At 50.0% G+C, this 26,264-nt stretch overlaps 3 protein-coding genes across 6 annotated transcripts; all 3 read left to right on the top strand.

The window, feature by feature from the left end:
- Positions 1-362: 362 nt before the first annotated feature.
- Positions 363-8,689, top strand: LOC120955161 (echinoderm microtubule-associated protein-like 2). 4 transcript variants are annotated; one of them, XM_040375727.2, is made up of 7 exons: positions 363-723; positions 5,149-5,466; positions 5,638-5,950; positions 6,181-7,738; positions 7,815-7,902; positions 7,974-8,200; positions 8,280-8,689. In XM_040375727.2, the coding sequence occupies exons 1-7, from the start codon at positions 693-695 to the stop codon at positions 8,403-8,405; spliced, it is 2,661 nt and encodes an 886-aa protein (XP_040231661.1). In that variant the 5' UTR covers positions 363-692; the 3' UTR covers positions 8,406-8,689. The 4 variants fall into 4 exon arrangements, with proteins under 4 accessions (XP_040231661.1, XP_040231658.2, XP_040231660.1 ...); XM_040375724.2 differs by lacking the exon at positions 363-723 and adding an exon at positions 1,233-3,838; XM_040375726.2 differs by lacking the exon at positions 363-723 and adding an exon at positions 3,880-4,837.
- Positions 8,690-11,006: 2,317 nt separating this feature from the next.
- LOC120957607 (rab-like protein 6) lies at positions 11,007-13,654 on the top strand. Its single transcript, XM_040379895.2, has 4 exons — positions 11,007-11,361; positions 11,461-12,113; positions 12,191-13,015; positions 13,100-13,654. The coding sequence occupies exons 1-4, from the start codon at positions 11,235-11,237 to the stop codon at positions 13,295-13,297; spliced, it is 1,803 nt and encodes a 600-aa protein (XP_040235829.2). The 5' UTR covers positions 11,007-11,234; the 3' UTR covers positions 13,298-13,654.
- Positions 13,655-13,930: 276 nt separating this feature from the next.
- LOC120959606 (protein deadpan-like) lies at positions 13,931-19,087 on the top strand. Its single transcript, XM_040383104.2, has 3 exons — positions 13,931-16,370; positions 17,467-17,562; positions 17,731-19,087. The coding sequence occupies exons 1-3, from the start codon at positions 16,278-16,280 to the stop codon at positions 18,784-18,786; spliced, it is 1,245 nt and encodes a 414-aa protein (XP_040239038.2). The 5' UTR covers positions 13,931-16,277; the 3' UTR covers positions 18,787-19,087.
- Positions 19,088-26,264: the final 7,177 nt, after the last annotated feature.

Raw genomic sequence — 26,264 nt, 5'->3', positions numbered from 1 at the left:
GATGGATCACGCGCACTTCCAAAAGGTCAGCGGTGCGTGAGGAACTGGAAGGTTTCGTGTTGATACGGCCGCTCGCGTGGCAGCTAGAGCAGGAAGGTAAGACTGGCCGCGTCATGTGTGTGCAAGCAAAGGCACCACATCTCGCCTTTTCGCGTTCGACAACGCGTATATGTTGTGCCAAATTGGCCAAACCAATTCATTCAACACCCAGCAGCAGCAGCAGTAACCAACTGCAGGACTGTGCATGGGAAGGAATTGGCGGGAAGGGTGGGGTTGGCTGATGATCAGCGATCGGCGGCGGAGGAGCTAAGTAAAAGGGGTTTCGGGTTTTCGCTCAATACCGTTTTTGGAAAGAGGTTCAATTCAACCATAAATACATACACTCTTTGGCAGGGGCTTGCGCGTGGCCGTTATGGCTTGCGCTGTTTGTGCGCAGCGCCAGTGGCCAACGATCATCATCGCCAACAGCATCGCAGTGCAGGGGATACGTCGTTGATCCGAGCAGAATTGTTCATCCGGCGCAAACACACAGAGCACAGTTTTCGGTGACCTCAATTCGTGGCTGCTGGTCAGCGCGCCGTGTCAGCGCATAACCTTGTGAACTTGGGTGAAGCTGAGCTGCCGTCAGATAGAGAGAGAAAGAGCTAGCGTCGGGATCTCGTGGGGAGCAGAAGTGCCAGGACGTCGATCAGATGATAAAGTATCATCGGGTGCAATCATTAGGTAGGAATTTCATCAAACAAATCACATTCTTTGCGATATCCTTGAAGTGATCCTTGCTCGTCATGTGACTCCACGCGCTCCGACCTTCTTGCGCTGTTCTGTGAGGGTCATTTAATCACGTGACAAATGTTGAAAGGTGAACCAGTTTAAAAATGGCTGCGAGAAGCACATTGCAACAGGATTCTGGCGCCAAATAGAGCTTCCACGGTAAAAGGATGCAAAGAGACGCGTTTTAAAACGCCCTAACGGTCAAAAGCCACCTGTTCCCTGTGCCGTTTGGCTTCGCTAGAAAATGTCATATGGTGTGTGGTGCGAGAGCAAGACAGCACCGCCTGCAAGGGAGCAGCCCTTGCTGTCGCTAGCTCTTTCGCTCGCACCATACGGGCAGGTAAGCGAACTTGCCCGCTTACCGGTGTGTGCGTTACAACAATGTAAGGTGCGTCCGTATACACACCGCTACGCGCACACTACCTGCGAAGCGGGTGCTCGGTTGATGGTGTGCGTGTGATCGCCACTCAGCTTCAATCGCCCCACGGGAATAGAGCACACACAGTGCACTGTGCATTTCTCCTAAGCCATCGCGATTTTTAGCTGCGCGTACGGCTCTCCAGCTGCCCGAGTACCGAAAAAGGGGAATTTTATCGTATCGTGTGTCGTTTCGCTGCGGGAGCGTTGGAAAGGAAAGGTGGTCAATTGTGTTTCAGCGGTGTGCGTATAAACAGAAAAAGGGCCTCTTCATGTGCAAATTTGTGTGACAAAAAAGCACTCTCCAGCCATCGCCGTATAAAATCAAGAAGCATTCTCTCAAGTGGTGCACTTTGCTTTGCAGTCAAACGTATACACGGAGCAAGGGAGGGAGCGCGAGAGAGCGGGTACAGGGCTATCGTTGCCTTAATTAAGCGAAACATCGACGCATGTTAAGTGTAAATATTTGGTGACAAAACAAAAGACGCATCCATATCGCCGAGTGTTTACAGAGTGGTGTTTCATTCAGCACAAGCTTTCGAAAGCTCGAACAATTGTCGCAGCATTGTCCAGTGCGTGTGTTTGTGTGTGTATGTGATACTTTTTTGCTCACTGCTTCCCCCCCCCCCGGTTGTGGGGTTTCCACAAACGTGTCCGAAACGGTGACTGTTCCGGGGGAACGGTGTGTGGAATGTCGCTGGAAAACAGCATAGTTGTCCCACTTTCCGCCGCACACCGTACGACATTCCGGCAGCAGCAGCAGCAGCAGTAGCAGCAGTTCGTGCTCATCTTCTTCGTCGGTGGTGAATACCGGAATCGGCAGTGGTGTGGCCGTTTGCCAAAAAATGAGCCGAAACTAATAGCAGTCTAACGACGAAGTCGCTACAAAAAAAAACACGCCCCATACTTAGTACCGAAATTCCGCAGAGCCCCAAGCTCGTTTCTCTCCACCATTGGACCAGCATCTCTTGCGCGCGTGTTCCGTAAGGAGGAGGAGAGCTCCAAATACCGGTAACGGTACAACGGAAAAAGGCAAGGAAAAGCTTCACCCGCCCGCTCCGTCAGGGGGAGGGAAAGGAAAGCAAAAACTGTGCCAACAGCACTGTGAAGACGGTAGCGACGAACCAGCAGACAGAACCAGCGTGTGAGTTGGGTCGTTTTCATCTCTTCTCATCTCAGGGAAAGGAGAGCGCATTTTAAGCATGGGAAATTGTGAGCTACTTAATTTTCTTGTGACGTGACAAAGTAGAGCAACAACCATAAGCGCGCTAACCTGCCTTGACCGGTTCATTCATTCCGGTGAAGTTAAAACGTTCGCTTCGTTGTGTGAAGCTTTGCTGGTGCCGCGCTGGGTGAGGTGGAGAGAGTTATCTAAACAACAACAAACCGCTCGGTTCGCGGTCAGAAGCCGCGTTATCACCAGCACAAGGGGTAGCCTGATCCGCCTGAGAGCGAGCGCGCAGCACACAATCACGAACGTGCCTAAATTTCCGCGATGCTATCACTGCGCACACACCATCACCAGTAAAGCAACGCCCGGCTCGCCGCGAAAACGCATCCCAAAATCGACCCCAAAAGCCATTAATATTCACACCCCGGCGCCCGGCAACGACGAGACACGTACACGTTTGGCATTTTATTATTATTTTTTGCCGGCGTACGACCGAATAATACACACCGTCGTCCGGAGGCGGAAAATGTCCACCGGAAAGCTTGCAGACTTACGGTAGCGAGGTGGCGAAGAAAGCGGTTGAAAGGGGGACCAACGATGATGGTGATGGTATTCCAGCTCGTCGCCCCACCATGTTTGGCCATGCCATGATGTCATTCGATGTGTGAATTAGCTGAACCATCAGCCCATACGAACGGCGAGCCCCGTCGTCGTACTCTGTTGGTGTCGTACGCAAAGCGACCGGACCGGTCTGGAGAGCTTTCGCTGGCGAGCAACGACGAGTTGGTCGAAAGCAAACAATCCGAAGGCCACTACTTCCCGGTGATGTGTTAACTAATAGCGACAGAAAAAAACACACGAAAAAACGCATCAAATAATAAGGAAAGGACGGGAGGCACGTCGCAAGTTGTTCGGGGGGCACATGCCGCGGTTACTAGATCCATCAAAGTATAATCACCCATTGCTGCTCATCGCCCACTGATTGTAGCGATAGTGTGATCACCAAAAAAAACGATTCCATCCATCATAAAAGGGCCGCACCGTGGTAGAAGGGGTTGAAATTGAAGAAGGGAACTCAAAAAAACATTACATCAACCTTCAAAGTTTATCTATTTGCCGCTGTTAACACCGGTGGATGTGTGTGTGTCTGTGTGTGTTTGTGTTTTAGTAGAGCCAACAAAAAAGAAACGGTTTCGCACACAGCGATGAGCAACGAAACTGACCAGGAAACGGCTGCTACGACTGGCGAAGGAGGAGTGGATATTGTTAAAAGCTCCACCATGATGTCGACTCAACATCAACATCACCATCATCATCACATAATGTCCACCAGCGTGGAGGAGGTGGATGAGCAGGTACTGGAGATGACACAGTCAACGACCACCGTCAGCAGCAGCAACAGCAGCAGCGGCGTCAACACCACCAACAACATCCACAGCCGGGCTCAAAAGTCATACAAAAATTTGCATGAATTTTCAGGTGAGTAGGTATCAAGCAAACGCACGCTCTCATGCTTTTTAGCTATCCTCTGTACTTGTAGCGAACGGTCCAGCACCACACCAACGCCTACGCCAGCCGGTGTGTTTGATAGCCGTTTACCAAATGCAGCATCCACCAAGAAAAAAGCGAACAACAAATTGTCATTTGTTTAAGCGTTTCGTTTTCTAAGTATCCCAAAAACAGCTCCAAGTCCACCCACACGAACGGAGGCAATCTGTCGGGCATTCTCTCCCCCCTCTCTCTCTCTCTCCGGCGGCTATCTCTCGAAGGAGGGACATGACGGGGCAACATGCGGCATCGCTGTACAGTTTTTGATTGTGCAGTGCGATAGAGCAGCGACGATGGTGATAATAAATAGCGCAAAACACAACAAGAGACACACTGGACTGCAGCCGCCGCCGTCGTGGCCCTCTCTCTCTCTCTCTCCTGTGCACCCTTAACGTACGAGCTGCCCTATCTAAAACATCACACAAGCCACCACAACAAACCACCGTCACGGGCGCGGAGTGTCCAGCAGTAACAGCAGCAGCAGCAGCAGGGTGTCTATAGGCACGCCGTATCACAGCGAATTCCATAGCCCTCGCCGCTGCTGTACGAGCCTCACCGTGCTGTGTAGTGGGTTGATTAGAGTAGAGTGTGCGCGCATGTTCCGCCAAGCTACGCGAAAAAACGGGGAAATACGTTCACAAGTAGACTGTCCTTTTCCCCGCTTCGACTGTTGTGTGGCGCTGCCCGAAAGCACGAGCGTGTGACGGCGAGCCCGGCTGTCACCTGCCCGTTTTACGCACGGCGACGTGTTTGTGTTGTGTTGTGATCCCGGTGTCCTGTTTTGTTTTCGTTATCCTGCGGATACCGGCGTTGCTCAGAATGTGGCTCACAGTGCTGGCGGGCTGCTCGTAGTGCGTCCAACCATATCATCACCATCTCCCTCGATGTGGTGTAGTGTTTGCTTGTTGTCGCGTTGTGTAACGACGATCGGTGTGTAGTATTTGCTCAATCATCACCACCAACACCTTCCGCTCGTACGCCAAGGGGGTTGGCGGAGGCAACCAATGACCAAATGTCCGCAGTACAGCCCGTGTTGTCAACAGCGGACACCGCGAAGAAGACGATGGATGTGTCGAACGGTTCCAAAGAATGGCGTAAATTTGTTTTTCTTCTTCTTAAATACCCTTTTGCCACCCCATTCTGACCCACTTTTAGGCGTAGGATTACCGAGGTCAGTGTGAACGTGTGTCCTTGAACTAATCGAACGCTGTGTGTTTGTGTTTTTTCTCCCTTCATTGCAGAGGAAATGCTGGAAACCGAAAAGGCCGGCCTAGTGGAGCGAGTGTACGATCTCGAGCGGCAGGTACTGGAGCACAAGGATGAGATCGTCTGTCTCAAGTCCACGCTGGCCGATGTATTACGTCGGCTGGCCACAATAGATAACAGCTACGAGAACAGCACGAGCGGCAGCGGTCGCGGCGGTACCGGGACGCCTGCTGCGGGCGGTGCGGGAGGAGGCAGCGGCGGACATCATACGGTCAGCGATAACGTTTCCGCCAGTGGGCAGAATAGTTTATCCAGCAAAAGTTTTCGCTTCTCCCGCAACACACTCACGAGGCGTAGGTGTACAGTTGGCTATTTTTAAAACCACACAAACACACACACACACCCACACACTCAGCGAACCCGTAAATGATTTATTATCGCGGGATCGCTGCCTTCTCCCATAAGGGGGGTGGTTTACAACAAAAGCATGCTAATTCCTTATCACTATTCATTTCGCGTTTCAGTAAATTCCACCGTGGATGAAAAACGCTTCGGTCGCGTCCCGTCGCGGGTGACCAGCTCGCCGTCCCGCGTAAAGACGAACCTCGCGCAAAAGGCCATCCACTATTCGAACGGCTCGCTGCACTCCGACTCGATGAGCAGTCATTCGATCTCGCCCGCCCCGTCCCCTTCGCCGCGGCAACCGAATGCGTCCGCTGTGGCCAACTCGCACCATGCCCTGCTCGCGTCGTCCGGCGGCATGGGCAAGCGGTGGTCCTCGACGGGAGATTTCATCAGCACACCCGGCAGCCCGAGCGGCACCGGAAGCAGTGGAAGGTACGGCAACAATGATGTCCGGCTGCGTTTAGGAGGGCTACCTTTGATCCGGATTTATTTGCCTTAGCATTGATAAGATTAATCTTTCGCATGGCCCCAAATCTTGCATTAGAAGCTTATCTACTGTGGGGATTTATTGCGGCTAGAAAGCACTCATTCGCTGGGTAGTTAAATTGCCCGTCAACGTATTTGTCTCACTAACCGTATGTACCATGCTTTCCCCTTTCCAGCATGTCGAGGTTTTCGGCCAAATCACTGCTGAATCTCAGTGGCAACTCCAGCCGCCAGGGCCAAACGCATCCGTACGTGCAGCGCAAGAACGAGGACGACGAGTACGTGAAGCTGTACATCAGCGGACGGCCGATCGTAATTCACCTTCCCGAAGCACAACTGTCCACGTACGAGCTGACGAAGGTGCAGCCGGCCCCGAACAGACGCTTGCGGCTCGATTGGGCCTACGGCTACCGCGGCAAGGACTGTCGCTCCAATCTGTACCAGCTGCCGACCGGCGAGATGGTGTACTTTGTGGCAGCCGTCGTCATCCTGTACAACATGGACGAGCACACGCAGCGTCACTACCTCGGGCACACGGACGACGTGAAGAGCCTGGCCGTCCATCCGAACAAGCTGCTGGTGGCCAGCGGTCAGTGCGGTGGGCACGAAGGGCGCGATTCGTTACCTCACATCCTCATCTGGAATTCGGTCTCGTTGGCCACGCTCAACATGATCGGTTGCGGCGAGTTTACCGGTTCGATCAACTGCCTTTCCTTCAGCCGAGCGGACAGTGGCAGCATTCTGGCCGCAATCGATGATTCGCCGGACAAGATCATCTCCATCTGGGACTGGCAGAAGAAGGAGGGCGGCCGCAAGATCACCGAAACCAAGTGCTCGGTCGATACGGTGGTGGCGGTCGAGTTTCACCCCCTCGATAAGGGACAGATCATTACGATAGGGAAAAATCATATCGCCTTTTGGTCGCTCGACCAGAACGGCATGCTGTACAAGCGGATGGGCGTGTTCGAGAGCTTCGAGAAGCCCAAGTACGTGACGGCGATCTCGTTCACGCAGACGGGCGACGTCGTGACCGGCGATTCGAGCGGCAATCTGGCCGTGTGGAAGCGGGGCACCAACGTTATCAGTCGCTTCCTGAAGAAGGTGCACGAGGGACCGGTGTTCTCGATCTGTGCCCTGCGCAATGGGGGCTTCGTGACGGGCGGCAAGGATGGACTGCTGCTGCTGTTCGACGACGCGCTCCACATCAAGGCGGAACAGATCGTCGAAGCACACTTCGGAGCGGTGCGAGTCGTAGCGGAGGGCAAGGGCTCGCAGCTGCTCATCGGTACGACGAAGAACTGCATACTCTCCGGTGACTTTACTCTCAGCCTCGTGCCGATCGTGATGGGCCACACGGACATTCTGTGGTCGCTGGCAACGCATCCGCAGGTGGCACAGTTCGTCACCGGCGGGCGGGACAGGTTGCTGCAGCTGTGGGACTCGCTGTCGCACTCGGTCGTGTGGAGCAAGGACATCGGCGAACCGATCCACGCAGTCCAGATAGCGAATGCGGGCGACGTGATTGTGGCGGGCGGTGTCGGTGGCCGTTGGTCGGTGTTCGATATCGTAACCCGGGAGCTGTTGGCCACGTACACGGACGGGCAGGAGGTGATACAGTGCATGCAGTTCTCACCCGACGGTAATCTGCTGGCGGTCGGCTCCAAAGACAACTGCATCTACATCTACCAGTGCACGAAGGTGGCGCACCGGTTTTCCAAGATTGGAAAGTGCACGGTAAGTGGCTAGAGGAAGTGGAATTGCAACGTGCAACAAGTTTTATACTAATGTGACTACTACTCTATCTTTGCAGGGTCATTCTAGTTTCATATCACATCTCGATTGGTCCAAGGACAGTCAAGTGTTGCGATCGAACTCGGGCGACTACGAAATACTATACTGTAAGCTCTCGTGCTCGTGCAGGTCGTGTATAGTTCGATCAATTTCTTTAATTCGATTCGTCCACCCACAGGGAATCCCACGCTTTGTCGCCAAATAACGAGCCAAAGCACGGTAAAGAACCTTGAATGGGCCACCCAGAACTGCTCGGTCAGCTTTGAAACGATCGGCATTTGGCCGGAAAATTTCGACGGCACGGACATCAACAGTGTGTGCAAGGACGGCGAGGAGCAGTTCCTGGTTTGTGCCGATGATTTCGGCAAAATTCGACTGTTTAGTTTCCCAGCATCGCAGCCAAAGGTAAGAGAGGGAACTAATCCGCTAGAGGGAGAAGAGTTTGTATTAAAAAAGTGTCTTCTTTTTGCAATCGCCTTTCCAGTCGCTATCGCATAGTTACAGGGGACACAGCAGCCACGTAACAGCGGTACAGTTTATGCACGATGGCGTCCGTCTTCTGTCGGCCGGCGGTATGGACACAAGTGTACTGCAGTGGCGAGTAGTGTAAGAGCCTGTCAAGCAACAGCAACAGAAAGGAGGGTTTACATTCCACAAAGATTCACAAAGCATTTTCATTCCGCTTCCAATTCTACCGCCCGGCTGTGTGTTGTCTCCGTCCCCCCTTTGGCAAACAGTCTGGGTCGGGGCCAGCACAGGGTGTGCGTGCGTGCGTGTGATGATGAGGAAGAACAAAGTTTATTTTATATTTTATCTAGCACCGATACTAACTTATTATTTTATCACAATTATTGTTAAGCGTAAACCGGCGAATAAATTAATCGTTCTAAAAGACGTTGCGTTCAAAAGATTGCTGTTTCTAGCCAACGCTCAGTTCAAATCGGGTAAACAAAGCAAAGAAACTGTTTGTGTGCGTGAAATAATCCCATCCTATTCACTCCACATGGGCCGCAGCGCACAGTAGTCGATTCTGTCTCCGAATTGTTGGCCGTACTTTTAGCTAGAACTGCTGTAAAGTTAAAAAAAAAAAACGCGACTAAATTTCCTTATCAAAATTCAGCATGTTATTGGAACGCTTTGGTTGTTTATTCGATTACTTTTTAACAATTGTCGGTTGTGCAAGAAACCGGAAAAGCAATAAAAACCGCTCGACACGGTGTGTCAACAGTGGATGCGGGATTATTCGGGTTTCCATGCCGAAATGTCACGGAAAATCGCGACTGGGAACTGCTGCTCGATTCGCACCATATTGGTGTCGTGCAGCTGCTCGAACGGCTGTACTTCCGCTTTCGTCTCCGGTGCAAGCAGACGTGTGTCGCGTTAGCTGCGTAGAAAAGTTGTGGTTAAGTCAGGGCAAAGTGTGAATCTGGTTGTAAAAAGTGGTTAAAACTGGTGGTGGGCTAAATTTGGGAACATTTTAACTCGTTTGAGCAGGAAAGTAGGTCTGAATCGGGAATTTCGAGTGTTTTTCGGGGCGTCTGCTCGATGGTCGGCATTTTCGGCACTCAAGTAGGCTTGGCGTGGTTTCCCCTTCGCTCACTTGTACCATGGTGGCGGATGCGCTGGTGTGTCGAGCGTAGGGGAGTGATTTTCATTTTGAATTAAGTTTTATTTGGGCTCCTCAATGGCGAGTGATTTGTGTGAAATGAACCATTTTTCCTTAGTCCAATTTCATAGGTTTCGTGGTTTTTGTTAGGTTTTGTTTCACTGCGCGTGCATGGTCCCGTTCCCTGAACGTGTGCTCAGCAGGTAGCAATGTTGAAGCGCCAAATGCAGACGGCTTGGGTTATGGTGGTGTGGTGTACACCATTGCTTTTTTCATAGAATTGAGGGCTTCATTATTCTGTGTGCGTGGTCGAACGGGGAACTGTAAGCTTATCGTGTGATGTTTCGCAGTATATCCCTGTGAGTTTGCTACTTTTCAATGGTCAAATCACAGGAGTATACTGTGAGATGTTGCCGGTTACTTAGGCCAGCGAAGAGAAAAAAGGCGGGGTGATGAACTGTGCCCGTCCGCCATGTGCTTGTAGATTTCGTCGAAGCAGGCATAGGAGGCTTGCGCTTGTATGTGTGTGTGTGTGGTGCGTGCGGCTTCTCTATTTTCCCATGTTCTGCTGCTTGCGGGGCGTGCTGTACCGTGAAACGGAAAAGAAGGTAACTATCGTTCATGTGAATATGTGTGTGTGTGCGTGCGCGTACGCGCCATAACCACAAAAATGTGTGTGGTGTCCGTGTGTCGGTCGAGAGAAAACCGTCCGGGGCGGGGTGATGTGTGGTTTTTGGTGTGGCGCGTGTTTTCTTCCGTTCTCTTGAAGCATCACAGTCGGTCAAATTTACAATGATGAGAAACCAAAGAGCCAATCCAATGAGCTTTCTTTAACGGTGATGCAAACCCAAGTCCAAAATATCTGAGTCATATTTGCCGGCTTTCATGTAGAACGTGTGAGAATGAACGCGCGCGCTCCCCTACACAATCAACAGAAAAAATGGCTAAGCACGTACTAACCTCACTTTTTGCTTCTATTTTTCACAGAACAGATTCTCCCCGTCTCAGCTTTGGCATGGTGTGGTGCAGTAGAAATGGAATTGTTAGTAAAAATGGACACATGGAGTTATCTAGGAAAGCGATGCCTTCAAGACCATGTGTTCGGCTGAGCGCGTGGTTTGTAAGCCGCGGTTGTGTTATGCAACAGTTCAAAATAAGTAATGGCATTAAGGTGAATCAATAAACGAAACTTACTCGCATTCTAATGCACATTTCTTTTATATTTTGTTAAAAATGATCAATATCCGAAAGTTCGCTCGATTTTTCCGATTATTCATGGCAAGTCTCTGGCGTTGTTTGTCGTTATTTTCTCCTTCTTTTTAAACTCAACGGTTTCTTGATATCATATTCGCCCGTGGTTTGTAAATATTCGCTATTCAATATCAACACAGTTGCATTTCCTAGAAAAATGTAAGACCAGACGATGACAACGCGTGTTCAAACGCGGTTCGTGGCGTAAAGCTTTCAACGGAACATTCAAAACTTGCAAAGCGTGGCAACAGGGTGGAAGCTCTCGCCGACCGAAGCTTTTCGCGTTTGACGTCTGTTTCGTCAAAAAGTGCGTCCATTTTTTGACGTTTTCGCTGCCACCTGACGTGTTTCGTTAAAAAAAGGGATCAACGAACAAAGTCGTTGATATGTAAACAAAAGGAAAAATCAGGATTCGGGTGGGTGGAAAAGTTAGAGCCCCAAAGGTGGAAAACCTACCAGCTGTTTTGGTGGGTTCAAGGGAACCCGTAGTGCGTCATCCCGAATGCAACAGTTCCATCGATAAGGGATTGTGTGTGTGCTTGTGATGAGTGGAGCGTAATCTCGTCGCCCGCAAGTCGAGTCATGTTTTCCGTCTTCAAGAAGCTAGCCAACAAAAACGATGGCCCGACCGTGTCGATACCGGAGTCCGTTGGCCAGACGATGTCGGATTCGCTTAAGAAGCGATTTTCCCGTGGCGTCCAGTACAACAGTACGTAACAAGCGTGTAGCAGGCGTTCCCGTAACAATCGATTGATTCTTTCCTTTGCTTTCTCTCGCCCTTTCTCACCCTCCCTCCCCCTCATGGCAGTGAAAGTCGTGATCAAGGGCGATCGGAACGTGGGCAAATCGTGTCTGCTGGAGCGGCTGCAGGGCAAAGCCTTCATCGAGCAGTACACGCCGACGGAGCAGATCCAGGTCGCCAGCATCCAGTGGTCGTTCAAGGCGACGGACGACGTGGTCAAGGTGGAGGTGTGGGACGTGGTGGACCGTGGGAAATCGAAGCAGAAGAGCACGAACCTGAAGCTGACGACGGCCGGCGCAGGTGCGGAACCCGACATTCCCGTGCTGGACGCCGAGTTTCTCGACGTGTACAAGGGCACCCACTGTGTGGTGATGGTGATGGACATTACGAAGGCGTGGACGTTCGATTACGTGTGCCGGGAGCTGCCCAAGGTGCCGACCGACATTCCGGTGCTGCTGCTCGGCAATCACTGTGATATGGGACACCATCGCGTGATTACGGCGGAACAGGTGCACGGGTTCGTCGAGACGGCCAGCCAGGAGCGGAAGGCGGAAATCGTGTACGGGGACAGCTCGATGCGCAACGGGTTCGGGCTGCGGCTGCTGCACAAGTTCTTCGGCATTCCTTTCCTCTACCTGCAGAAGAGTGCCCTCGAGGCGTCGCTGAGGAAAAACGCACAGGATCTCGACATCTGCCGGCTGGAGATCGATGAATATCAGGTAAGGGGAGGGAGAGTGGGAAACTCCAACCAAATGTTCCCTTTTTTTTATTAACCATACCTTCTTCTCTTCTCCAGAAATCCGACGACTCCGACTACGGACGCTTTCTGGATAATCTGATCAGCAAAAAGAAGGCACGCGAAAGCACCGTCAGCCACCCTACCAGCCCGACCGTTCCATCCGTGATTCGACCGACGAAAAGCATCATCCTTGGCGGTGGACATCCCATCATCGTGCCCGATCGGAACTCACATCTGGCGGTCGCTTCAACGACGACCGTCAACACGGCCAAGCTCAATCCCCAGCGGCAGCAGGAACAGGCGCCGGCCCGCAGCGCCACCATGGCCACACTGTCGTCCGATGCGGGCTTTGGCAAGATCGACAATGTGGATGAGTTTTGTCCGGACGGTGGTGTGCTGGACAAGTCGTTCCTGGAGGACACGGTGGATACGGCGGGACGCCACGTCACGTCACCGCCGCCAGCGATCGAAAGCGATGAAGACGAGGACGATCGTCACAATCCGCTCGTGTCGAGATTCGATGAGGAAGATCCTGGTGGAGTTGATCCGCCCGATGAACCGGCAGAAGAGCCAAGGGCAGGCAGCAAGGTGACGAATCCTCTCCGAAGCGAACCAGAACGCTCCTCACCACCGGTGCTCCGTTCGCCCGCCGCTCAATACACCGAGCTGGAGGAGGATGGTACTGAGGAAGCGCGGAAGCTGTCCCTGTCCAGTGTGGAGCTGGAGGTGGGCCGCATTACGCCCGGCGTGAAGGAAAAGCTGAACCTAAACTATGAAGGCTGGTCGATGATCGATACAAAGGAGCGTCGATCGCCGGAAGGTGGCGAGGATGTCGTGTCCACCTCGTCCGTGAATCGATCAAAGAGTTCGTCGGAGAAAAAGGTAAGAGAAAAAGGTCCCTTACACATTAAAAATGAGAAATATTGGAAGATATTCAATGTTCCTTTTGTGTTGGTCCACTTTCAGTCGAAGGATAAGGAGAAAAAGCACAAGAAGAAGAAATCGAGCAAAGAGAAGGACGAAGGGGGAGGTGGGCGCAGCGGCAGCGACGGGAAGCATCACCGGAGCAGCAAACGCAAGAGCCACGTGGACGAGTTCCTGAAGGAGATGCAATCGAATGCGGCGTACGGGGAAGCAGTAGACGAAGCGTACGAAGCACTATGAGAGATTACTGAACTGCCCCCAAAGTTTCCCTCTTTCGCACCTCGAGTTGCTGCTGTTAATGGCCCGTCCTGTCCGATCGCAGAGGGAGAGAGAGAGAGAGCGAGCAAGCCGGACAGTTTCCTTTTTGCGAATTTATTACTCTTCTGTTCCAACACCATAACTGTTAAGCTTCTTACAATTAACACTAAACTCTCTGTGTGTGTCCCACACAGCAGGTGCTGCTGGCTGGGGGCTGTTTGCTGCCGCCTGCCCGTGCTGGGAAAAGGGGGCGGTTGAAGGAGCAGCAAACGGCTAGCTGGGAAATGAACTACAAAGTTTACTACAAATATATACATTCTATCATGTTTTAACCAAAAAGCGGGAGAGTTTTTGTGTGTTGTTTGAGCAGCATGTGGTAAGCGATAAGCGTGAGAGAGAGAGTAAGGATACACACTCCGCTGATCCTGATCTCTGCAAATCAACCAAAAAGACAGGGTTCGCCTAACTGATCTCTTTACAGCTTGTATGAAATCAATTGGAAAAACCCCGGAATCTGAAAATGAATCTATTTCCCATTCCCCACCTGTGTTAATTTATGTTGTATTTGACTGCTTGTTTTAACTAATGAATCATCATTTCATCTACTTATCTCTTCTTTCCCAAATCCTCCAAACATTAGCTCTAAAAAAAAGTTAACCAAATACGAATCAATGACGTCAATTTAATTATATTACCACTCCTCGGTCGGTCTCGCAACCAACTGACCAACAACACCACCACCGGCCACGCCGATTCCATTTCCTCTCCATCCGCCACTTGTGCGCAATATTTGTGTGGCGTCCGTAGGAACTGTTACCACATCAAAAGAGAAGCAAACCGGAAGGCACCAAACATCTTCCACCGGACTGGTGCTTCGGTGCTAAATTGCCATCTCCTTGCCTGCCGGATTGAGCCATTCCCTTCAGCGAGCGAGAGAGAGAGAGAGAGAGAGAGAGAGAGAGAGAGAGAGAGAGAGGACGATAAGTGAAGCAAAAGAAATGAAAAAAACGGACGCCCCGAACACGAAAAGGGCTTCCGGGCAGCGGGGAGGATTAACTTTTTTCTCACACTTCTTCGGCTTGCTCGCGTTACGGGGCGTGTGTGTGTGTGTTCCTTTTTAGGGTTTCCTTCTTCACCGTACGAAACGCAAAGCAACGAGGGAAGGCGCGTGTGTGTTGAGGAATCCTTGCAGAAAAAAAGGATCCCACCAAAGGGAAGGGTCGAGAAGAGGGCACGAAGGTATGGTAGGACGGCGTCATCGTCATCATCATCATCATCATCGTGTGAGAACGTTGAGTGTGGACTTTCTCAAGCCTGCTTACGGTGAGCAATACACGTACCGGGGGTAACCTGAGCAGTCGAACGAGTGATGGGTTGGGATGGGTTATGGAAGATGTTCTACAATAGATTAGAATTTTTGAAGAGTTCTTTTTTAATGATTAACAGAATATTTTTGCATTATTAATTTTTGCGCAAATTTTCCATATTTTTCAAAATTTAAATGAACGCATGTTACTTGCCCCATTCGTGACAAGGTTCAATGACTTTCTCTTTTAATGTTCCCTCCCCCCTTTCTCCTGCAGTAGCTGCATTTACCGCGACTCCCTTGCGACACATTTACAGACACCAACCGGAACGATCGAACTGCCTTCAACCGGGACTCCCTTCTGTTTGCAGAACCCCGGACTCGATCGTACGGAAGCATAAGCGTGTCCGAGGAGCGCGCCGTAACAAGATCTCAATTATGATTTACCGAAAATCCGAAAATAAAAAGCACAAATCTCACCGCCACCGGATGGAAGCCTCCCGTGTGCGCGCAAAGGCTCACTTCTTCACTGGCGCTAAGCGTGGAAATGTGAGAAACTGCCCGAATCTTCGACCTTCAAGGTGCGACGGCATTCGTCTTTACTTTCCCCCTTTTGCGTGTGCTTGGTGCGCAACGTTCCGGACGAGTGGCGCAAAGTGTGGGAATTTAAGACCCCTCTGGTCTGGTCTGGTGCTGCTGCTTGCAGGGGGAAAAAGCAGAACGGGGCAGAAGAAGAATCGTTCTTCTTTTCCCCAGTTTCGGCATCCGAAGTTCCCACAGAGCAGCGCATAAGTGCACACATAAGGTTCCCTCCCTCCTGTTTTTTTCCCACCGTGCCGTGGCGATACATATGCGTGTGTGTGTGTGTGTGTCTGTGCGCTCCCGTTCTTTCGCCTGCTAGATTGTTTACATCCTGTCGACGTTTGACGATGACGACGACGACGACCGAGCGGAGCGCGCTTCGCCCCTTTGCGCTACGTTTCTCCCATGTGTGCGTGCGTGAAGGTTTATGGGTCAGCTGCTACTTGGATCGTAGGGAATAAGCGAGAAGGAGGCAAACAACAGCAACAACAGAAAAGGTGGTCCCGTCGCACGGCGTGGGAAAAGACCAACGAACCGAACCCACGTCTGGTGCTGTGTGTGGAAGACTGCGACGTGCAAGGGGACGAGTGGTACGAGTTGGGTTGGCCGCGCGTTAGAACAAGAGCGAGAGACAACGCACACCACATGGGAAGGTGGGGGAATTTTGGTTAAATTGTTAATCATGATAATGTTTATAATGTGTGTGGTGGCGACCATGTGCGCCCGGGGCGAGGGAACGCGGTGTGGCGTGGTGTGTTGTGTTGTTGGCCGATCTGACGACTGTTCCGGGATCTGTGTTCCGGCATTCTCATCTCGAATGCCACCGGTGTCGGAGTGTGTCGGGGTCGTGGCGGAGTCTAGCTGAAAGTGTGACACAAATTTGATGCAATTTGTGTGTAGCAAAAGAGCTAGAAAGTGAAGTGCAAGTGAATATAAAATGCAACAAAGTAACAAAAAGTGAATAACACCAAATAAATGATTAAAAGCAAAACCAAAGTGGAGTACATTGTGGAGATTAAAAGATAAACAAAAAAGGGAAAAGTGAAGAATCTAAGTGAATACACCAGACGAAAAATGGCGAATCCAAGCAAGCTGAATCCGCACGAGCGGCACGATGATTACGCATCGGAGAGCTATTTGCGCAGGATAAAGGCGGAAATTCGGAAGGTAATGAGCAAAAAAAACTGTTTTTAAGTAGTGAAAGTGATTTGATAAATGTGTGTCACTTATAAGAAGGTTGACTATATGTTTAACAAAATATGTTAAAAAGCTATAAAGAGCTCCAAATGTTGAGCTGAGTGAAATGGTTATAAAAGTGAATTGAACAAATATAGATAGCGAAAGTGGAAAACTCAATCAAACAACAAAGAACTATTTGTGAACAATGACAAACAACTAAAAATGGCTGTGTATAGTGTGATATAAATGTCTAGTTCAATGAGAATCAGTTTAATATGAAATTATTCAGGTGAAAAAGTTGTACAAAATGCAAACGAAGAAGTTTCAATCCTATTTCGTTTAGTTATGTTTGTATACAGGGTTTCCCACGATGTATTGGTTGGTTCCCATCGATTTTTGGTGTGTTCCCATATTTTTTTGGTGCGTTCCCACGATTTTTGGTCGTTTCCCAGAATTTTTTGGTCCAATTGGACTGATATCCAATCGGAAAATACCAATAAATTATGGGAACGAACCAAAAATCTATGGGATACCACCAAAAAATCATGGGAACTGACCAATAAATCGTAGGAAACCCTGTAATAAGGTGAGATATTTGCATTTTGCACTCCATCGTTGTGTTGAATGTTGCAAATGTGTTGTAAACTCAAATGGATTTAAGGTTTTAGCAGTGTTTTTAGCTACTCTTTGATTACCCAACTGCAGTTTTAAACTGTGTTATGTTAAAATGTGTTAAAACGGAGACATTGTTCAGCGTTTGAAAGCCAAATTGAATTTTGAAAATTAGAAAATTGTGCCAACGTCTTAAAGAAGCATGTTATGCATTAAACAATAAGTCCAGGATATCACCAAAGGAATCGTTATCTATTAAAAAAGGAATGAAACTGGCATGTGAAACTACACATATACAATCAACAAGCTAGACCCAAATGCCTCAAATATTGCTATCACTGTAGTAATCCACCCAAAGCCAAGAAATTGTTTCATTAGTTCCATTGTTCCATTACAGATCTGTTTATATTTCTCTCTCTCTATGGAAAAATATGAAACAATTCAATTCAAATCCTTCTTTCCTGTTTTGCAGACAAACAAACCAATCATGGAGAAGAAACGACGTGCTCGCATCAACAACTATCTGAACGATCTCAAGAGCTTGCTGCTGGACGCGATGAAGAAGGACGTAAGTATTCCATCGCACTGCTCCCACCAGCTGCTCCAATCGCTCCATCGATTGCACTAACCAACTGCTTTTCCCTCCCAACACACACACACACACACACACACGCACACACACACACACACACACACACACACACACACACACACACACACACACACACACATACAGCCCGTTCGTCACTCGAAGCTGGAAAAGGCGGACATTCTCGACCTGACCGTGAAGCATCTACAGGACGTCGAGCGGCGCCGGCTAAACGTGGCGATGGCCGTTGACCCGACCGTGCCGGAAAAGTTCGCCAACGGTTACCGCGAGTGCATCGACGAGATTGGCAAGTACTTCGATTCGCTCGGCTCGGTCGACGAAGGGCTGAAGGCGCGCGTTCGCAAGCACCTTGAAGGCTGTCTCACCTTTCAACCCGGCAAACCGTTCCCGGCGATTGGAGGGCTGGCCGGTGTGCCGTTCGGGTCGTTTGCCGGCGTTCCACTACATTCGCCCGACGACATCAACAACAATAGCAGCAACACCACCGCCACCACCCCCAGCAGCCACAATGGACTGCTGAATCGTACCTTTGCCAACAACCTGTCGCTCATGTTCCCGGGAGGGATTCCGTTTCCCATGGGCGATCCTCCCGCCTCCACGATGCCGTTCCAGCCGTTTCCCTTCTTCGGGCCGCTTCGTGGCGCGACACTGCCCCAGCCGCCCTTCCTCGGGGCAACCCACCGCGACCCGCCGGACAGTGTCCATCGGCAGCCGGGGGAAAAAGATTTGTCGGACCGGCCGCCGAGCGCTCTCAGCGTGCCCAGCCCACCGGCCAGCCCACCGGCGGCGGGCGACGGGACGGACGATGATGGCCCCGGAACGACCCTTAGAACTCCGCTGGGAAAAACGGGCGGCACACAGGCCGAACACAACATGGAGCGACTGCTGGCCATCTTTCCCACTCCACCCTCGCCCGAGGAGCAGCCGAGCCGGAGTCGGCTGGGGAAGTTGGGTCACCACTTTGCCAGCTCACCGTTCGTGCCAACGGGCCGCCGCTCCCGGTCCGCTCTGCTCGCCGAGGAAGACGTCAGCATGGAGAGGGAGGAAGACGTGGCAAGGGAGGAGCAACCAGAAGTGAAGCGAGCGAAGAAAGACGAAGGAAGCAGTCAAGGCCGGCAGCGAAAGGACTCCGACGGCGATGGGAAGGATAATCCGAACGGCGAAATGTGGCGACCTTGGTAAAAGGTGTCTGTGTGTGTGTGGTGCCGACGGCGTAACCAATTTTCGACACGGTTTCCCCGTCGTTCGAATTTCAAACCCCAAGAGAGAGAGAGACAGAGAGCTTTAAGACAACCAATTGACGAAATGCTTTAACTATACCAGTAAGACAAGCTTTAAGTGTATTTGATAGGGGGATAGTTTTGTAGGTTAAAGTGAGGTAGGTTTAAGTGTACAACATAAGATACATTTTGTCGGAATTCCGGCCAGGGATGACATTTGTCATGTATTGTAACGTTTAAATGTTTTGAAATTGTGATAATAAGTGGAAAACAATACAATTTAAATGAATTTTAATAACAATTGAAATGTTTTTTTTTAAGGTAAAGCTGCACATAGTTATTTGCGCTACTTTATTCCACTAGGAAAGTAGTCTTCTAAACTAAAAGTAGATTTGCATACTTTCAGGCGTTTATTAGAGACTCTTAAACGTGTTTTGGCATACTTTCAAGCGCTATGTCGACTGAAGCAAATGTAAGCGTATTCATATGGATTGCATACCCTACGGCAATTACAATAGTCAATCTCTTCTTCTATATAGCCTCGTGAAGTTCCTACTGCATACTTCACTGCTAGAAGTTATAAAAAATGTTACCAAAACGAAAACTTATTGAAGTGCAATTACAAGAGTAGATAAGAAAACAATTCTTTTAATATTTTGCTCTCATAGTTTGCGCTCCTTATTGGCTATAAGTGGAAGGATGAATGTGCGTACAATATGCAAGTCTAATGACATATAAACATGATCTCCTAAGCACAATATGCTAAATCTTAGTTTTGCAAGTGAACTATATGCAGTACATCGTGTATCAGTCGACATACACCCTTAAGCGCCTAAATGTATGCACTTCATTCCGTCGGCTCATTGCGTCGTGCGCATTACTGTGGCAGATGCACTCCCAACCGAAAAACATACGCCACAGCGGGAAAACCGCATGGCATAATTGTGTGCCGGGATTTTCCACGGCCTACTCCGAAATGGTGCTGACTGCTCGAGCAGTCTCTGTGTGTGTGTGTGTGTGTGTGTGTGTGTGTGTGTACGGATGTGCTTGCTCGATGACAATATTGTTACTATTAATTACGATAACATTTATCGCCGTTTTCAGTCCTCGGTGGGAGGGAAAAGGGAGCGGAAAGGTGTGACATGTGCGAAAGAGATAAAGCAAAGATAAAGTGAACGATATTAATTATATTAATTAAATATTTAATGTCCCTTACTCCATACCCCCTCTCCCCTTCCTTCCGTCGCATCCAGGTTGACCGGAATCGAAAAGTCTCGACCAGTCAACCACAACACCACCGCCACCGGGGGTGATTGGGCGGTACCGGTGGGAGGTAAATAGTAAAACATTGACATTATAATCGAGCCGGGGAAATGAGTGAAATTTTTAAATGGGACAGCCAAACGGCTCAACAGCAAACAACAACAAGGCGATTGATGTTGGGGGGTGGGGGGGGGGAGGAGTGGTCGCTAGTAGGATGAGTAAAAACCGTAAGGGAAATGCATAAAATAATCTAAACGGAAACGGAACTCCGTTCAATCCGTTCAATCGTTCCGCTTCGGTTCGGTTTTGTGTTTTGGTGGCGCGGGGAAGGGAGGCGGCATGGGAGACTGGGAATGTCACCGGCGGGAAAACAGTGTTTAATTTTTTCTCTCTTTCTCTATCAATGGCTTTTTTTGTATGCTTCGGTTTTGGTTTTAAATTCCATGATCGGTATTTAAAACACGCCGGAAGTGGGGCCGGTGCGAGAATAAATTTTAAAACAATCTTTATCACGGAAGCGACGAAGCGTGCAGCGTGGAAGGTGGAAGGGGTGGCAATTTTCCACCTCATTTAGGTTTGGTGAGGGGGGGGGGGGGAAGGGGGGAGTGTTGGTTGGGGATGGTGGGAATGATGAAATGACGACTTTTACTAATAATCTGGTTCTGGCCTTTTTTTGGTGACGTACGGCAGTAGTTACAGCCCTGTGAAGCTGGCTGGGATCCATCGGGGTGGAAAAACGGGCAGCAAGGAAAGAGATCAAAGATCACGGTCTCAATGCTTCCGGGACCGGTCGTGGGGTCGAGTCATGCGCTCGGGAAAAGGACGGTCTCGAAAGCCGTCGTCCCCACAGTACCACAATTGAATATTGTGGTTTTCTATTTAAAAGACTTCACATTCGTGTCCAATCGGCAAAAGGGCGCCGGGACAATGGGACGGCAAGGTCCCGGAGAGGGGGGCAGGGAAATATTTTAAATTTCCTACCTTTCCGTACAGCATTCCGAGGACCGTTCCCGTTTTTTTGTTCCATCGACCCCTGAAGCGATACAGCACATGTCCACACATGGCACACGTTCCTTCTCGGTCGAGCGATTAAACGGTCGTCGGATGGGTTTCGGTCCGACCGTCCGACGCTGCTGTACGGATGACGATGATCCGATCCCGCCAGCAACCGGAAACCGTGCCAGAGAGTGCCAAAAAGCCACTTGAAGTGTGTGACAAGTGGTGGTTCTTAAAAGGTGGAGTCTTCATTTCACGTCCCGTGTTTTGAGGGGGAGATGCTGGAAAAAACGCTGCCCAAGGACGATGGGAAGTTATTTTCCCCGCTTCCCGTCCCACCGCTGAATGTTTGATTGTTGCTGGAGCACGAGATTTACGTCCCCTTCCCATCGGTTCGCACCGTACACGGGGGAAAGTTTGTCCGACCGACGGGTTTTTCCCAACCCCTCTCCACAAGTCACGGTGTATTATTTGGAGATCGAGCCGTCAAAAAAGGATTGCTATTATACCACCGAGCGTGAGAGACGGCCCTCAACAGCCAAAGAAGGTTCGGAGCTGAAAAGAATCAAAAACCATCCCAACACACACACACACACACACGCACACAAACACGTGCGCAATGCCAAATAAAGCAAGCGTCAAAAGGGACGGAAACCATTATTTAACCTTCATCCGCATTTCTTCGTGCTGGCTGGCAGGCAAGTTTTCCTCCGGTGTGCTGGTGCCACGTGAGTTTTTGGCACGGTCGTGTGGGGGGGGGGGGGTCAAAGCGTGGCGGTTGACTCCATCAAGGGAAATGGTTAATCTTTCGCTTTGCTTTGGCCTTTGGGTCACGGATTTTCTGCGACTGTTGTTTGGTGGAGCAGCCGCCTCGGGTCAACATAAACGATGGAAAAGGCGGGAAGGTGGACACGGCAGAAACACGGCTCAAATTTGGGTGTTTTCTTTGCACGCTGGTACTGCTGCCCCCGCCCCGTCCCACTGGGTGCATGTTTTATTATATATTTATTCACATATAATACACGGCAAAAGCAGGCAGCAGGCAAGCAACAAGTGGTTACGGTTCGGTTCGGCTCGGTGGCGGTTTGTAGCAGGTTTTTAACAGCCATTAATAGGGTGAGGTGGATGAAAAGCAACTTCTGGAATGGGGAGTGAATGCTTCGGGTTGAAAAATCATAACCGGTGAAGGATTGCAGCGACGAGGAAATTAATACAATAAATAACAATCACAGCTACACGGGATTTAAATTTGAATCAAGCGGTTTCCTGATCGATGGCATGTGGATTGCATACATTTAGGCGTTAAGTTTAAAAAAGCTGCTAAGCAGTTGGATTTTTGTTATGAAAGGCTGGTGGTAGAACTGTTTGAACCGAATCGAAACGAAATCGTTTAAGGATTAATAATGCCCAAGTTTTCGCATGAAATTTCCATGAAACTAAAAACAAGGAGTTAGTTCCCGTTTTTTTGAAAAGTCTCATCTCAATTGCTCGACCGTGCTAAAACACGAGCTCCAAACTCTATTAAACCTGCCTCCTGCGCCTATTGCACATCAAAGCATCAACCCATGTTTCTCTCATTCGGTTTGATTATTTGCACGCCGCACGGCTCGAGCATTTGGGACAAAAACTAATCCCAAAACCGAAATAACGAATCGAAAATTGCAAATCAACTCACCGAGCGGAAGTAGCAGCAGCCAGCAGCAGCAGCTTTGAAGTAAAACCGTTGTCAGTCAGGGCTGGGCGGGGACTGCAAAAAAAAACTAAAAAGCAAAGAAACGTTAAAATCAAATTTCTTACTAATCACTAACAGAAGACCGCCCCCCCCGCACACCCACGCTCTGACCAATAACAGGCGACTGTGTGTGTGTGTGTGTGCTCTATGATTGTCAACAGCCTCGTTGCTATTTTTTGTGCAACCGAGGGCGGGTTGGGCCAGAAAGAAGGAATACGGAACGAATCGTATCAGAGACTGGGCCGAACAAAAGGCTCCAAAATGGCACACGCAAAACAGTCCCAACAACAACAAAAAAAGGAAGCACGAACGATCGAAACGATGAAATAGACTTCTTAAATAACGAAAACTCAACGGTAAAACAAAACAACACACCAAACAAAAGCTCAAAAATCCTATAAAAGGATAACAAAATTCCCGAGCGCATTAAAAACCCGAACAACGGTGGTGCCGTGGCGTGGCTCCAGTCCCGAATTTGGAGCCCCTATGTGCGTGTGTGTGTGTGTGTGTTTGTATGTAATAACAACTGCCTGTCCGATGCCTGACAATTGTTCCCCTTGCTCCCCATCCAGGCCACTGTGTGGTGGGTTTTCCTCGAAGAAAAACTCGATTTTCGCGAGCCCGATCAGCGAAACAGCAGCAGCAGTCGGCGGCCCCCAAAAAACGAGCATAAAGAATGAATAAATAAATAGCATAAATATTATATCAGATGATGATCAACCGGGGTTTGCTGTGCCGACCGTGTTCGCTCGCCTGTTCCCCTATGTTCGGTGCGGCCATGTGTGTTGCTTTTCCCGCTTTATGTACGTCTTGCTCCTTTTGAGTTGTTTTGCGTTTTTAATTTAGATGATCCAGCTTTCTTTTTTTGTCGCCATCCCCCCCCCCCCCCCCCCCTGTCCGTTGCATTTATATCGTTCGGGGGCAGTGTGTTTGCCGCACTGGCCAGTGGTCACACACAGACAGTGCTTATGCTAACTGTTTCTGTTGCCATTCGTTCGTTCGTTCGTTCGTTCGTTCTGTTGCGCGTAAGTGGCGCGCTGATGCTTTGTCCTGCTCGCGCCCCTTCGGCGCTATGTAGCGTGACTTCTAACCAACTACATTTCACTTTTCTTATCAGCGCTCACATACAGCGAGGCATAGGAGAAAGAAAAACAAGGTAAAGGAATAGCAACATAGAAAAAATGGCAACGGTTCTTATTTAGCAAAACAAGAAACATGGAGTAAAAAAACACACACACACAAACCCACTACACGCCATGCATCATACTCGCGTGCAGAGGTGGAGAGAGCATATGCAACGTACAGCTCCATGCACCTGTGCACCACACAGAGCGCTCCCCTCGTCCCCGGGAATGTCCTTTTACGTCCGCCCGTTCGTTCGTCCGCCACAGACGATGATCGCCGACACTCGTTCCATCACTTACCGTCACATGGTAGGATGGATGGGTGGGAGAAGTGAGGTGCTGGAGGGAGGGAGCAGGGAGGAGCAGGGCACACTGTCAAGTGACGATGTACATGGTTAAAAGCCAAAAAGTATCCAACACTTACTACCTCTATATGTTAACTCGTACCGGGGCCCGTACACATCGTCGTAGTCGTCGTCGTCATTGTCGTCGTCGTCCGAGTCGTCCGGAGCAGTGGTCGTCATCATCGTTCTAGCAGGACATTTCCTCGCCCAGGACCGCAGAAGAGCAACAGAGCGAGCGAGACAGAGGCTAGTGTTCGCACACAGAAGCGAGCACCGGTGGGCGAGAAAAAGCGCTCGTATGCGCTTTTCTATTCGATTTAGATTTTTTCAACGCTCCAACCCGCTTTTTTAACACTCTCCCCCCCACCCCTTGCACTTTCTATGATGCAAGTGAGACGGCACGATGCAGCATCAGCGCGATCAAAACACACACACCAGCACGCACGCAACACGGGGCAGAAGAGGCAACGCTATGCGCTAAATAAAATAATAACAAACAAAACTATTGCTTTTTTAAATTATATTTTTTCTCTCTCCATCGGTTCGGTCGCCTTCGGCGTTATCGCGTTTGCCTCTGTGTGGTGGTAGATGGATTTCTCATTTCCCTACCGCGCCATCGGGGGCTGGCTGTGTGTGTGTGTGCTTTCCGGGCATTTTTTTTTTTTGCATCTCTCCCCACCGATCGAGAAACGGAACGAAGTGCAGACCCAATATATGACCGCTTGTGAGAAACGCCGCCGCGTCCGTATCTTTTTGCAAGAAAAATGCCCTGGCCACCCACCCCCCCACCCACAGCCCCATACATAATACAAATATGAGTGAACAGAGTGTTTTATTCCCGCTTCCCGCTCCGCGAAAGGGGGAAGTGAGGGTGAATTTCCCCCTTTTGCTGCAACGCACCGCAGAACCGAGTGGCCGGCCGGCTGCTGCCGTCCGGGTCTGTCGATTGGTCAATATAATATGGCAGCGGGAGCGGGAGCAAAGCAGAGGAGGTGAATAGGGGGAACATTTTTTTCTTCCTTTGGTGTTCCTTTTTCGCGAGGTGGCCGCTCGGCACACACACAATAAAGCATGAAAGAGGCACCGAGGATGGCAAAAAAAATACAAAACCGTCGGCCGGACGTCGATTGGTTCAAGGCGCGTTTTTTTAGATTTTTTCGCGTGAAGTGGTCCCCCCAATCCACCCCACCACCCTTCAGGAGACGGAAAGGGCCGTGCAAAGGGAATGTTGGAATATCGATGAAGAGTAAAAGAGATAGAGAGTGAGAAAGAGCAAGAGAGATGCACGTGTGTATGATGGGGGGAAAATCGGGACTTTTTTGCTGCTGTCGGGATGCAGATTTTTCCTTTTTTTTTGGGGGGGAGGAGTGTGGAGGGACGCATTCGGGAAATTGACGCACATGTCGCGACCGGGAAGCTGTGCCAGGCCTGTTGTGTGGGGCCTAAGATTTTTTTCTCGCAGTGCAAAAATGGTCCTGTGTGTGTGTGGACATGCATCTGCAGAGAGTGTCTCTCGTGCTCCCCCCTTTATGGCCACAAAAAACATGGCCTAAGCGTGCTGTAACAAGGGCCAGCAGGAAGTGGGAGTCTTTGGGAAGAATTGAACAGTTTTCGTCGGGCGGAAATAGCACGAAGAGGGGTGAAATGGACAATAGAGGGGCGCAGTTTTTGTACGTTTCGTCCACCCAGGATCAACCTACGGGACAAACGAACGCATTCACTATGCGTGTATGTGTGTATGTGTCCCCCTTAGTATATGTGTAGTACTCCTCTTCCTTCTCCCACCGTTTGATGGTGAAGCTTTCAAGTGGTTGCGAAGAAAAACGATTGAAACAAACGCCTGGCTAGATTTGTTTCTCGTTCTTTTGCTTGTGAGCTTGTACATATACGCCACACACACACACACACACACACACACACACACACACACACACACACACACACACACACACACATAGGTGGACACATGGTCAACTAGGCT

Source organism: Anopheles coluzzii, chromosome 3, assembly GCF_943734685.1.
Source record: "Anopheles coluzzii chromosome 3, AcolN3, whole genome shotgun sequence".
NCBI lineage: Eukaryota > Metazoa > Arthropoda > Insecta > Diptera > Culicidae > Anopheles > Anopheles coluzzii.
Note: the sequence above shows the minus strand (reverse complement) of the source record. Positions and strands in the feature narration are given on the sequence as shown.

Coding starts and splice junctions, on each gene's coding strand:
- LOC120957607 (XM_040379895.2), top strand. CDS start 11,235: ATGTTTTCCGTCTTCAAGAAGCTAGCCAACAAAAACGATGGCCCGACC. Junction 12,114..12,190: donor TGGAGATCGATGAATATCAG/GTAAGGGGAGGG, acceptor TCTCTTCTCCAG/AAATCCGACGACTCCGACTA. Junction 13,016..13,099: donor AGAGTTCGTCGGAGAAAAAG/GTAAGAGAAAAA, acceptor GTCCACTTTCAG/TCGAAGGATAAGGAGAAAAA.
- LOC120959606 (XM_040383104.2), top strand. CDS start 16,278: ATGGCGAATCCAAGCAAGCTGAATCCGCACGAGCGGCACGATGATTAC. Junction 16,371..17,466: donor TAAAGGCGGAAATTCGGAAG/GTAATGAGCAAA, acceptor CCTGTTTTGCAG/ACAAACAAACCAATCATGGA. Junction 17,563..17,730: donor TGGACGCGATGAAGAAGGAC/GTAAGTATTCCA, acceptor ACACACATACAG/CCCGTTCGTCACTCGAAGCT.
- LOC120955161 (XM_040375724.2), top strand. CDS start 3,565: ATGAGCAACGAAACTGACCAGGAAACGGCTGCTACGACTGGCGAAGGA. Junction 7,739..7,814: donor CCAAGATTGGAAAGTGCACG/GTAAGTGGCTAG, acceptor CTATCTTTGCAG/GGTCATTCTAGTTTCATATC. Junction 8,201..8,279: donor TCCCAGCATCGCAGCCAAAG/GTAAGAGAGGGA, acceptor TCGCCTTTCCAG/TCGCTATCGCATAGTTACAG.